Genomic DNA, 13185 nt, shown 5'->3' on the forward strand with positions numbered 1-13185 from the left:
GGGGCGAGCTCTGCTCTTACGTCAATGGTGCCTCTCCGGGGAGGGCAGCCCCCCTACCAGCCCCGGCTCGGGGGACCTCCCCCGGCCTGACATCCTCACCGGCGGCGAGCGGCAGCCCCGTCCCCATCCATCCCCCGCGGACCGGCTGCGGGGAGGAGGAGGAGGAGGAGGAGGAGAAGAGGAGGAGGAGGAGGAGGAGGAGGAGGAGGAGGAGGGAGGAGGATGCGGCGCGTCGGACCCCGCGGCGGGGCGGGCGCTATGTCAGAGAGATAACGCGGCTCCTCCAGCAGCCCGGGGGTAGTCTCGGTGCCAAACCCCCCCCCCCGTCCCCTCCACCCCCGGGACCCGGGAGCCGCTCGCTTCTCGACCGCCGGGGCCCGGTGGGGGAGCGGCGGGCGGCCGTGCCGGGGCAGCCCGCCTGCGGGGGGGGCGAGGGCCCGGGAGGCTGAGGAGAGCGGGCGGCAGAGGCGGGGAGGAGGAGGAGGAGGAGGAGGAGGAGGAGGAGGAGGGGGAGGGCAGCGCCATGACTCACTTGCAGGCAGGTCTCTCCCCGGAGACTCTGGAGAAAGCCCGGTTGGAGCTGAACGAGAACCCCGACACCTTGCACCAGGACATCCAGGAGGTGCGGGACATGGTGATCACCCGGCCCGACATCGGCTTCCTCCGCACCGACGATGCCTTCATCCTGCGGTTCCTGCGGGCGAGGAAGTTTCAGCACTTCGAGGCGTTTCGCCTCCTGGCCCAGTACTTTGAATATCGCCAGCAGAACCTGGACATGTTCAAGAGCTTCAAGGCCACGGACCCGGGCATCAAGCAGGCGCTGAAGGATGGCTTCCCCGGCGGGCTGGCCAACCTGGACCACTACGGCAGGAAGATCCTCGTCCTTTTTGCTGCCAACTGGGACCAGAGCAGGTAAATGCGGAGCCACCTGCCCGCCTTAATCCCTTCTTTACGTGGGAAAAGCTACGGCAGAGCAGAGGACGGGGTGGGCGGCAGGGGCACGCCGGGCTCTGCCCACCCGGCCTGGAGGGCAGAGGGAGAAGAGGAAGAAGTAAGGTGTTTTGTGGCTTAGGGCCTTTTCGACCTCCTCATCGTTTAGGCTCTGAATTTCGGGAGGGAAGCAGGAGCTGCTCGGGTGCTCTTCTCGGCTGGCTGATACGAGGTTTACGCGCTTCTGCCTCCCCTTAGCCGAAGTGAGCTGGCGTGGTAGCCGAAGTGAGCTGGCGTGGTAGCCGAAGTGAGCTGGCGTGGTAGCCGAAGTGAGCTGGCGTGGTAGATGATGTGCTTGCCCCCCCGACCCCCCCGACAAAGGCTGGTTGCAATGTCTGTGCCGGTCTTTCTGCTTCAGCGCACGCAGAGTTGCTCAGGTGCCATAGGAGAAAGTGGGAGATGCTGTGTGCAAAACAGGAGTGCCCGTCAGGGCTGTTGAGCTGAAAAGTTTGCCTGTGCAGGAAGCTACGGCTCCGAATCCTTTCCCTCAGCTAAAGCAAGCTCTTCCTGAGCCACCTGCAAATGCCAGGATGGAAGTTACAGTAACCGCTTCTTTTCCCCACTCACGCTGCTCTAAGTGTGAATTCCCTGCATAATAAGATCCAAGCGCACAAAGCTTTGGTAGCAAATTGCAGGAGGCTAGTGCCGTCCCTAGAACAACCTCTGATCCTTTTTGGGGCTAGTCTAGCCTGAGGATGACTTAGCAGGCTGACCCAAGAGCTGTCTCCCATCAAGGCCCTTTCTTTTAGCGATCGGCTTGATACTGTGTGACACTATTTGATTATTCTAAATACCTCACTGGGTGTCATGCCCAGTTTCTCCTGCAGTCTAAAATTACATCCACAACAACCGCTCGATTTTCAGTACATGTAAATGAATGAATCCATGAAGAGTGAACTCTAAAGCCTATTCCTGTGAGCACTGCAGCGTTTCCCGGGGCTCCCAACCTGAGAGCAGGTTTAGGGTCTGAAGCACTTGTTAGTGAGAAAACTTCAAATCCTGCTAGCTGCCTTCACGTGAACCCAAACCGTCCTTGTGCAGTCAGCGCGGGCTGGGCGCAGGCGGCGCTGAGCGCCCGGCGCAGATATCCCAAGCTCAGCTCTTTGAAAACACGAGGAGGGCACGGACAGCTAGCAGGGTGGTCAGAAAGGACAAAATTTGGGGAGCTGGCGTACTTGAGCCTGCCCTTCGAGTGTTTGGGTAGCTGTCCTCTCGCCGGCTGCGTCAACAGCCGTTGCAGGGAGCGTTCCCACGGCTCCCTGCAGCAGTCGGTGTTACGGCGAGGGACGGGTCTCTGCGCGGGGGGCCGCTGGCCCACCGTGGCTTTCCTCCTCTCCAGACAGGGTGCCCACATCCACACCTCCTACGGGGAGAGCCTCCCGGCCCGTGCTAGCCATTGAGTCACGCCCAGAGACTGGGAGAAAGCTGTCTGGCACAAATCAAAACTGCCCACGACCAGGCTAACAACTGGAAAGTGTGGATGAACGTACGCGGAGCTGGGGCCGGCGTCCTTCTGCTGCTCTGCTTTTCTGGCAGACGGAGCAAAAGAAGCTGAGTGAGGAAGCAGTGATGATGAGGCTAAGGACTCTCTGAGTGGGCTTCGTTTCCCACATGTGGATTTTCCTTATTTCCCACATAAGGACCAGGTCAACTTTTTATTTTAAAAACACCTCCCCAAACTCTTAAAGATGCCTGAATGAGGAACTAGCAAAGAAATGGATATTTAGGCCTTTTATTAACTCATACATCTACCATGAAGAAGTTCCCTTGTTAGAGGTAGTGTGGCCTACTCTATACTGTTATTTCTCATTAAAAAAAACAACCAAACAACCCAAAGCTTTATGTGACACTTTCCAGATCATTAGTTCCCAGTTAAAAGAACATCAAGAATTTGAATTTGGAGATAAAGTAGCATTTAAAAAAATAATTGCCATGTGAAAAGAGTAAGTTTATTTTCTTCTTAATTTTGGATGTGCTGATATTTAAACTACATGAGATCAGCTGACACAACAGCAAATTTCTATGATCTTTTTCGCGAAGTCCTGTCAGTAAAATCATTATTTATGATATAATAGGGCAGTGACTGGGGTACACAGGGGTGCCTAATGGCCACGTTTGCAGTCGGGTCCCTATCGCTCTTCAGCGCTGCCCGCCCACGGTACGCCTCTCCTCCGGAGCGAGGGATTTTTTTTTCAGATAGACCACTCAGACAAAGGGGAGAGAGCTGGAGCCCAGCTGCGGGGAGTGGCTTGCTCCAAGGCACATGACAAGTCAGTGACAGATGTGGGAATGGAGCTGGGTCACTCTCCTAATTAAATTGACTGTCTTCCATTATCTGATGTTCAGCCACTGAACCCGGGGAGCATCGTGTATGGAACGTATACTAGAGCTGCTACGCAGTTATGTCTCAAGCTTATGCCTTAACGGACTTGAGATCTTGCAGTGCGTAAACCAGTGCTCCTCTTACAGCAACACTAGGATTACTTTTTGTAGTCTGTCTTGTCAGGACCTCTTTGTAGGTTTCATGAACTAAGTTAACAGAGCACAGCAAGCCTGCAAATTTATCACATGTGTACAACTTATTATGGCCAGCAGGTAACAACTAGAATTACAAAGTTCCAATTTGTTATTTAAATGAATAGCAGACATACTATAGATGATTTATATAGCACCAGCAGCCTACGATTTACATAGTTCCAATTAGAAGGAAAAGCGTGGAAGGCAGAAAATTCCTATGGTAGAACAAGCCTGTGTACTTGATGTTAAATCATTAAATTAAAGCAGGGCCTGAAAACTGTACCAGATGTCCTACCATCTGAACAACTAAATCAGACATGTATTTAAAACAAACAAACAAAAAAAGGAAAGGTGAGGGATAATGCACTGAGTAGCCCAGCAGCTTTTCAATGGGACGCTGCCTAACTCTCCGTCCTGTCTCTACTCGGGGGAAGCGCAGACGGGTGGCATTCCTGCCAGGAGGCTGGATAGTGCCGGGGAGGGATCAGCCTTCCCTGTTAGCTTCCAGATTGTTGATTCATAACTACATTTGGCTTGTAGGTGTGTACGTGCATTTGAAGGCTCCCTTTTTCTTAATGTGTCCAGCTGGTGAAGTTTTTCTTTTTTCAGTTAGTGGTACAGTTAACTTCAGCTCTCAGTGGCAAGGGATCTGTTGTCATGCATGTTCTTCTGTATGCTTCGTGGCACCTGCACACAAATGCCCTGGGAAAATCAGTCCATTTTGATGCTATTTACCTGAAATCTTTCCCGGTATTAATTGTCTCAGAATTTTTCCTAGAAAGTGCAACAGAAAAGTGCAGTAGGAGAGCGCGGTGATTCCTAGTTCCTGGCTGTGTCACAGTGACCCAGTCAGCTCACACCATCCTCGGTGAATATGGAAATCCGCTGCACTCATTGCCATTCGCTCTGTTGTTGCATCAGATGATTTACAGCAGGGCAAAGATGGAGTCCACTGGTTTGCTTTCAAAACTATGCTTTCATGTGCAGAAGTGCTAGAAACTTTTCTTTTCCTCCCATTAAATGAAAATTTAAATTCTGTATTCTGTACTCTAATACTCTAAATTATGTACTCTAATTCTGTAGCTATTAGGAGGCTGGTCTGCTCCTCAGCTCACTATTAACCACAGGCGAGTTGGCAGGGTATTTTTCAAGCTCTGATGGAGGCAGTGCAACAAAATAAATAGCAATGCTAACAATAACAACGTATTAACAGTAACAAAATACCTGGTTAATAGAGTCAATTTTTGTTTAGAGGTAATATCTTTCAAATAATAATTACTAACTAGTACAAATGCTGTCATTTTTTCTGCCGTTTCTCCTGGTGACTGATGCCGTCTTATTGTTTCCTAGCTTTCCCCCAGGTATCCGTATCTGCCTATTATCACTTGTATTTAGACTGTGAGTGTTTTGGCTAGGGATCTTTTTGATCAATACTAATGTAAAATTTAGATCAGCTGAATCTTCATCCGTGGCTGTGACTGTTAGGCACTGGTCTAACGTAAGGAGTAATGAATGGTATTAAATCTGAATCTAAAAAGCTAATATGGTAAAATATTTGAAGCAGTTTCTATCTTTCTGTGCATTTTTGTAACACTGGTAGTGCTTTTTGGCTTTAGAATAAGGGCTCCCAGGGCATGCTGTGCCACTATTTAAGCAGAGTAGCTATGAGAGAAGTTTTGATCCCCCGTCTTTTCAGCATTCACATCTGTACCCAGACTGAACAAACCAAGGACATCTGGGGCATCATTTCTAGGTACTCCTTTATGTATCTTGACAGCTCCTGTTTCACTGAAATTCTAAAAAATATTAAGCCAGAGCAGTAGGTTACAAATGGGATGATGGCTCAGAGACTTGACCAGCTTTCTCTTTTAAACCACAGTGGCACAAGAACTCATTTGATGGAAACCTTTACTTGTCCAAATGGTGATGAGCTTGAAATACAGACTGTGCATTCCTTACATGTTTGGGACCTTCAGGAGACATGTGGCTTAAGTTCAAGCAAAGACGGCCTACCTTTTATCTCTGCTAGTTAACAGTTTGCATCCTGAGGGGCAGACTCATGCCACTCAGCTTTAATTCTCAAAATAACTTGAAATTTCTTGATATCGGGGGGGAGATGACAAATAGCAATAGAGATAGTAGGGCAACTCTGCCAAATCAGATTATCTGTTATTCAGTTCAAAAGTAAGTTGACTGGAGCCAGAATCTGGTTAAACAGATGATAGGGTGGATGCCAGCCATCATCAAGAACATAAAATATTGAAAACAGCTGACACAGCTGGATTTGACAGGAGACATCTGTACCCTGCATTCTCCCTGTCTCTTCTCTTTCTGTTGCCCTGGTGGAAATCTCAGCGGCCTCAGGGAGTGAATATGATGCACAGACCACATAACCAAGAAGTAAAGGTCAAAGATCATAGTGAACTACTACCAAGAGTTGATAGCAGTGTCTGCCAGACTGTTTTTCCCCAAAATCCTTGGAAATACTTCGAATCTGGTCATGTCCCATAAAAAATTCTCAAAGAACTTTTCCTTTCTGCAAAGGGGAAATTGCTGCCACTGTTAAATTACAAGAGAGTGGGATGCTCAGTTAATTGGTTGAGCCATTCTGTTTTTGACAAATCAAGACCTCAGTGAGGCAATACCCTAGAAAGCTCTGTTGCTGTCATGGTAGAAATGGTAGCCATCCCAAAGCATTTGAAAGAATCACTGTCAGTCTGGCTATTAACTTGTCAAGCCTTCCCAGGCTCATTGCTTTAAAGTCAACCTGAATGAAGAATTTCAAGAGGCAGCAGAGTGTGTCTGCACACCAGTCCCCACCTCATTTGAACTGAAGCTGGGACTCACACAGAAAAGGAACACTAAGAGTGCATTATATATGTGATAACATATTTCCAGCATTTGTTATTCACATTAGTAACTGGGCTAAAAAAGTTGTCTAAGCTCTCCATTGAATTAAGCATGGTTCTATAAATAGAGGGCATTAAATACATTTAAATTAACCGTGAGTTCTCGATTATCCTAGCAATTAGTAATACCTTGCTGGCTACAACATGTCGCATAAGAGTCTGTTTAAACAAGTGAACGCAACTGAATTTAGCCATAAATAAATAAGGATTTATTTCTTCATAGCCTGACTTTAGGCTACTATAGCACATGCACTGCAGCAAATCAGGCCCAGAACACCCTGTGTACCTGACAGCACTGGAGCAGTCATTGTAAAACTGGGGCTCGGGCAAAATGAGCGGCTTGCTCTCCCCTAAATACATGCTGTTACTTAACGCGGATTGGTAAGAATAAAACAACACCATCTTCCTCTCAGACCGGACACCATGGCCTCTTAAAATTAAAGGCTAATATGTTGATTTTTTTTCAAAGAAAAGTTTCAGCAACACAATCCAGAGTAATTTTTCCCATGTTCTTTTTACATAGGATTTTAATCTTCCTCAAGTGCAACCAAGGATGGGGCGTATTTTACGGGAGACCCTGTGCCTCCTGGTGCTGACATGAACAGTAGTAGCAGTGAGGCGAAATGTTGGACAAGATGGGGCTGGAGTGGATTAAAGATGAGTCTTTATGCAAATAATTCTGTGCTGTGTGAAAGCTTCACTATAGTTTCTTTAATCGTGTTTCATTTGCATGGGCAGTTCAGCTGATACTTTCAATACTCAGCTTGCCATTTGCACCACCTAAGATTTCATCTGTCACACTGGGTTTACATTTCTGGCTTGCCTCAGCATGTGTTCAGAGTGAAAGCTGCTTTAAACATCCACTAATGGATTTGTCTTTCTTGTCTGGTTTTCTGTACTGTGCTTAAGTAAGGTCTCAAAACCCAGAGAAGAAGTCCATTACAGAATGAAGGATAGCTCCTATCTTCAACTAGTTGCCCTGAAGGGTATTTGAGGTGGGAAGCTTGGTTGTTAGTGACATGTCCCTGTGTACTCCTGATGTGGCTTTTTAGACTTAAAGAGTACTTCAGATACCTTCCTCTTGCAGAAAGTGTTCTTGCTTGCTTTTAGCTAGACCCGTGTTCTTCAGGACTTGTTTTCACTGAGAGGACAACCTTTTGTCTTCTTCAGTGAGTAAACATACAATATCGTCATTGTTGTTGTGGACTGCATTTCCTACACTAAGCAAACCTGCAACAGAAGTTATGTTGATGGTGAATATGGCACCGATTTGTGGCCACCCAGCCCTGTGACCATTGGTTACTCTCTGTGGTGGCTCAAATCCTGGTCTCATTGATGCCTAGACAGTTTTCTCGTTGACTTGAATGAATTCAGGACATAATTAGGCATATTTGTGTTTACATATATACATCTATGTCTTTATCACTTAGGCATATATATAAAAAGCATTTTACGGCCCGTGTTAGAGATGTGATTGGCCTCATAAACAAAGAATCTTTCTGTCTAATGCACCAGATGTCTAGCAGCCTCGTACCACTAGGGAGCCGTTAATCCAAGGCATGAGATGTCTTCTTGAACTCCCGAGGGAGGACATGAGAGATCTACATCAGGAACTTGGGGCCCATCTTCTTGGACTGGATGTAGGGTGCTTGCAGCAGCCTTCTGCTTCATGGAGCTCTTCTCTTGGAGAATGAGAACCTCTGAATGGGGCAGCTTAAGTGTCAGGTGGGGTTGAGGCTAATTCTAGGATTTGAGTATTTCTGATGTCTGTTTCTTGTATGAGCTCTGGTAGATGATCTTCCTCAGGCCGAGGCATTAGCTGCTCTCCCAATGTCTCACCTGATGTAATTTCCTTCCCAGTGAAACGTTTCCCCCGGGAAGGCCTCTTACAGAGCGTGGCGCCAGCTAATTTCATGAAGCGATAAAACCCCCAGTATTTCTGAGACCTCCACCACCTTGTGGAGGTAACGAGGGGTTTGAAGGCAGCTGGCCACGCTCTGAGCCCAGCCCCGACCCTGGACACGACCCTGTAAGCCTCCTTCCCTCCGGCTGAGTGCGTGTTTTAATCCCGATGCTGGCAGTTGTACAAAATGCATGTCGTGCAGGAGATTTTTAGTTCTGATGTTGATTAGGTGCCCTCCACTGTCCGTGCAGCAGTGTTGTATTGGATGGATAGACTGGTCTGCAGACACGCTAGGCAAACTAAGACCTTGTTAGCGCCAATAAAACTGTCTATAGTCTTCATGCTGCCAAACACTCCCCACACGTCCCATTATACATGCGCAAGCTCGTTTGGGAAGGAGCCGATGAATGATTTCCTCATTTTTCCTCAGGTCGCTCTTCACCCCGTGACGCTGGCGGTGTTTGTTTCGTTGGTTTTTCAGCGGCTTCAGCAGCGACGGTGGCATTTTCCCCACACGTCCAGCATTTGGGCTTGGGGGAGCTGCTCTGCCTGGGGAGAGGGGGATTGTTTCCCTGTGCCTGCTGCAAAAACAGGGTCCTGGCCTAACAGGTTTTGGATGATCAAATTGAGCTAACAATTTTAAGGATCCAGGTTTTGAATGTTTTCCGTCAAAATCGGTTTTAAGGCATGTCCTTTTTATCCCCCATGGACAAAATTCATTTTACAGAAATGGTCGTCTTTTTTTCTGCCAAAAGGAAACGGAGAATTTTAGTGTTTTGTGGATTTCTGCAGGGGAATTAGAGAAGATTTTTTTCTCGTGCTGTTTCCTCTCCCTGTTGAAGAAACCTGAATGAAAAGAGGAAGCATACCAAACTTCCTGTAAACCTTAGTTCTTGGAAAAGTAAAGCCTTAAAAAAAAGTTAACTCTCAGAAAAGTGAAAAGGAGAGGAGTGAATATGAAAACTTTCATCCCAGTCAACCAAACCAAATTCAAAACAAAATAAGGGTCTCCAAAATGAAGAGAAGAATTATGTGAAACAATGTTTCCCCTAATGTTTTCTGGGGAAAGCACACTTTCTCTTGTTCGCTTGTGTTAGGCTGACACTAAGAGAGTCCTTTTCTAGTCCTTTTCCTGGGAATACATAGTTGGGAAGTTCACTGAGTTTTAGTTGGCCAAAAAAAAAAAAAAGATGGAGAGATGCGGGGAGTCAGCTAGAGCAGATTAATTTCTTTTGTGTTATTTCCTTTTGCAGATACTTTCAAAATATAGTTATGTAAACAATGGAACGGTGTACTCGTATTAAAGCAAGTAGAATTCAGTATAATTTAATGTAATTTCTAAATAGGCACACATGCTCTTTGCTACATATGCAGTATGGTGAAAATTTCTCTGGGGACTCGTAATTTTGAGAACTTCGATGTTTGATGTCATCATGGGAGACTTTTAAAGGGCCTTATTTAAAAATATCAGCACAAACCCTGAAGATTTAACTCCTTCTTTTGTTCCTGGAATATCTTCTTATCTGATATTTTTCTGGCTTAGCTTTCTAATGCCGCATCTGATACTGTGGTGTGGACTGGCAAATTTACATCTGTTTCAGTAACTACTTATCTTACTTTTAAAAAATATTTTTAGATATAAAACATAGTTAGTCTGGGAAAAAAATCAAAACTTAAACTACTACTTTCCTGTCTCTTAAAAAAGCCCTGATACTTCAGGTGTTTCACCTTTTTAAATAAAACCCAATAAGCTAAACTGCAAGTTGATTAATAACTCTATTATATGGCAGTCTAAAGATGACCTTGCTGTATATATTTAAGCTATTCAGCTGCTGTGTTAGGTGCTTTAGCTTCAAAAAAGAAAGATTATACTTAACAGGGCTTGGCAATATGGAATTATGTCTCCTTTTACAAGATCATCGATCTAAGAAAAGATTATGTGCGTGTATGCAAAACACATAATTACATATTGTAGGTGGCATTTTTTGTAAACCCAAATTTAACATAGAAAATTCTAGGACCGATGGATATCATGTTCCAAACTTACTCCTGAAGCCACATAATCTGGGTATACGAAGTATTCAGTACTCAGAAGGCAGTTAAGTAACTCTTAAAAGGTTGCTATTGCTCTTAACCAGAAACACCTCAAAGCCCTAGTATGTGTTACTTTCCGCTTTCAAGATCCTTGAGTAATCAGCCTTCTGTAATACCCTTTGTAGATTTAAGAGAAAACATTACCCAGAGAGAGGGACAAGGGGAGCATGTGGAAATCCCCTTTTTAACTCATAATTTTGTAGAAGCTGTTATTTCAATCCCTTGGAAAAATATAGGAGGAAACTCTGGGTCTAGGCTTCTGGTGTTAGACTCAGGTTTTGGTATCATTACGATTTTAGAAAAATACAGTTTGCATGGATATGTTTGTACAGACATTTAATAACATGTATAGATATTAAAGCAGCTTAGGAGACTACAGAGAAGTTCAAATTTGCTTTTGGTGTGTTATATTCTTGTAGTTTGTTCTGGTTGGCTGATGGTCTAGATGTACATAATCCTGCTCCAGAGGATGAGTTCAACTAATTGAGCTTTTGAGACTTTCCCAGCTTTACATACCCGTGACTTCTGAGGATATGTTTGCACTCCTTCGATTTAAACTTTTGACAAGCAGTACAAAGGAAGAACGCTCAGAACTTATCCACGTCCGTGGTTGTTGCTCCTTTCCTAACCAAATCTCCCCTTAACATTCACAGGTACACACTGGTGGATATTTTGCGGGCCATACTTCTTTCTTTAGAAGCCATGATAGAAGACCCCGAGCTTCAAGTGAATGGATTTGTTTTGATTATAGACTGGAGCAACTTCACCTTCAAACAGGCCTCCAAGCTCACACCAAGCATGCTTAGATTAGCCATAGAGGGCCTTCAGGTAACATTCTTCTTTTCTTTCTTTTCCTAATTCTCCTTTGTCTTGTAGTTCATTGCCAATCTAGGTGGCTAAAAAAAACCCCCAAACAAAGCAAAAATCCAAGAACTTCTGAATAGCAAGGCTATTAACAGCTTAAGGTATGGGTGAACAGGCAAGCTACAGTGGCACAAGCTAACACAGGAGCTCAGTCAGCTAATTGCAGTAACTCCTGGTGTGTAGGCTCCTTCTTTGCCATAAATAAGAGGTAACTTTTCGGTCTTTATTCTGAAGTGTCTGGCTTCCTGTAAATTCAGACCGTAGCTTCTGCAGGAGCAAGTTAGACGTAATCAGTTTATCTTGTAATTTTGCACAAGGCTAATGAAATATGCGTTGCTCCTGCCACGCCAGGTTGGGTTTTTTTGTTGATTCCATTGGAGACAGGCTCTACATCATTTGTCCTGAGAAGTGTGGGGCACTGTGATTAGACAGTTAGCTGGGACTATTTACTTACTCAAAGTTCAGCGTGTGCTTGGCACTTTTGCTGGGTCAGGATTAATTTGAGCAGCAGCTTCTGGGACTGAGTGTACAGTGATTTAAATTTCTTTCTGCTCATTGTAAATGCACTTTACATGGCACAGGCACATTGGTGGAAAGGATACTACATAACTCTTGGCTGTCTCCTATGATCTTTAATGCTTATTAAAATGAAAAACTAGAATCTGTAAAGTAGTTGTTTTCTCTGCAAGCTTGAGTTGCTGTGTTAAAAATACCAGTAATTCACTCCTGTGGCAGCGTGCCTTGGTTTTACAAGGACATATATTCCTTTTCTGTGATGTTTTTATCATTTATACATTTTTATTACTCATAAAACAAAATAACAGGCTTATCTTTGAACTTTCTTCACTTCGATATTGCTATTTTTGAAGAAATTTGCATAGCAGTAGTATAGAGTCTTGATCTAGATCTTAAAATGGTTTAACCAGTATTCAGCTTGCTGTTGCACACACAAGGGTAGTGACAGTCATGAGACAAAGATCTCAGTTTTCATTTTGTTGTGTTTCCTTATGCAATGGTGTGATTCCATGGTCTTGAGAACATTAGAAGGCAGCAGTGAGATCTGTGCTCTAACGGTGCTGCATTTCCTTTTATTGCTTTCAAAGTTGGGGTTTTTTTTGTGTGCTGTTTTTCAAAGTTAGCCATTGTTTTCATGCTTAGAACATGAATAAATACTTTAGTAGTCTTTGTTTTTTAAATGGTGATGTTTCTTCTTGGACATTAATCAGAGATGGTTATTTTGAGGAGAGCTGCAGTGGATAATTGCATCTGAAAATACGATGGATGACCTACCAAAGTTCAGGTGGGCTCCGGGGTCTGTGTTCTCCTGCCATCGAGTGGTTCATTACTGAGCTGAGGTGAAGTCCATTGGCTTAACTTACTCATGCCCCCAGCTTTGTATGTTCGAATATCCCGAGTCTGATGGTGGTCAGCACCCAGGGCATCACTTTGTGCCCACTGTCTTCAGTCCTGTTGACTCCAGAGATGTAAAACTGGTCATGAAATGCTCCAGAAGAGGCAATGAGAAGGCACTGAAATGGCAAAGGGGAGATAAAACTCTCCCAACGCTCAGGGAATCTGTCCTAATCTGTGACGCGTATTGTTATCTGTAAGCAGCAACTTTTAGAAGGCCTTTTACCACAAGTCTTTTGAAGAAATCAATTAGTTAGGCTCTCATAATACAGTGTTTAATTTTCTGTGGAGAACCATTGAGAGAATGAGGGCTAACATTCTTATACTGGCAAAATTGGCTAATTCTCTAGTGATATTTTCCCAGTGGTTATACTACCTGGGGGGTTGTTTATATTTAATGTCTTTTCTTTTTTTTTTTTCTTTTTCTTTTACTTAAACATTTTTCTATGTAAAGATATATTAGAATCAATGGAAAGGACTAAAGACAACTGTACTGAG

General features: G+C 44.7%; 1 protein-coding gene across 1 annotated transcript in view; it reads left to right on the forward strand.

Annotated features, from left to right (window-relative positions):
• Positions 1–203: 203 nt before the first annotated feature.
• The window catches only part of CLVS2 (clavesin 2), a 60448-nt gene continuing 47466 nt past the window's right edge, over positions 204–13185 (forward strand). The window contains exons 1-2 of the mRNA XM_069805159.1: positions 204–912; positions 11067–11241. Coding sequence (XP_069661260.1) covers positions 524–912; positions 11067–11241 — 564 coding nt within the window. The 5' untranslated portion in view covers positions 204–523. The remainder of the gene's footprint in view (positions 913–11066; positions 11242–13185) is intronic.

The sequence above is a fragment of the Haliaeetus albicilla genome, chromosome 17, assembly GCF_947461875.1.
Source record: "Haliaeetus albicilla chromosome 17, bHalAlb1.1, whole genome shotgun sequence".
In the NCBI taxonomy this organism is placed as follows: domain Eukaryota; kingdom Metazoa; phylum Chordata; class Aves; order Accipitriformes; family Accipitridae; genus Haliaeetus; species Haliaeetus albicilla.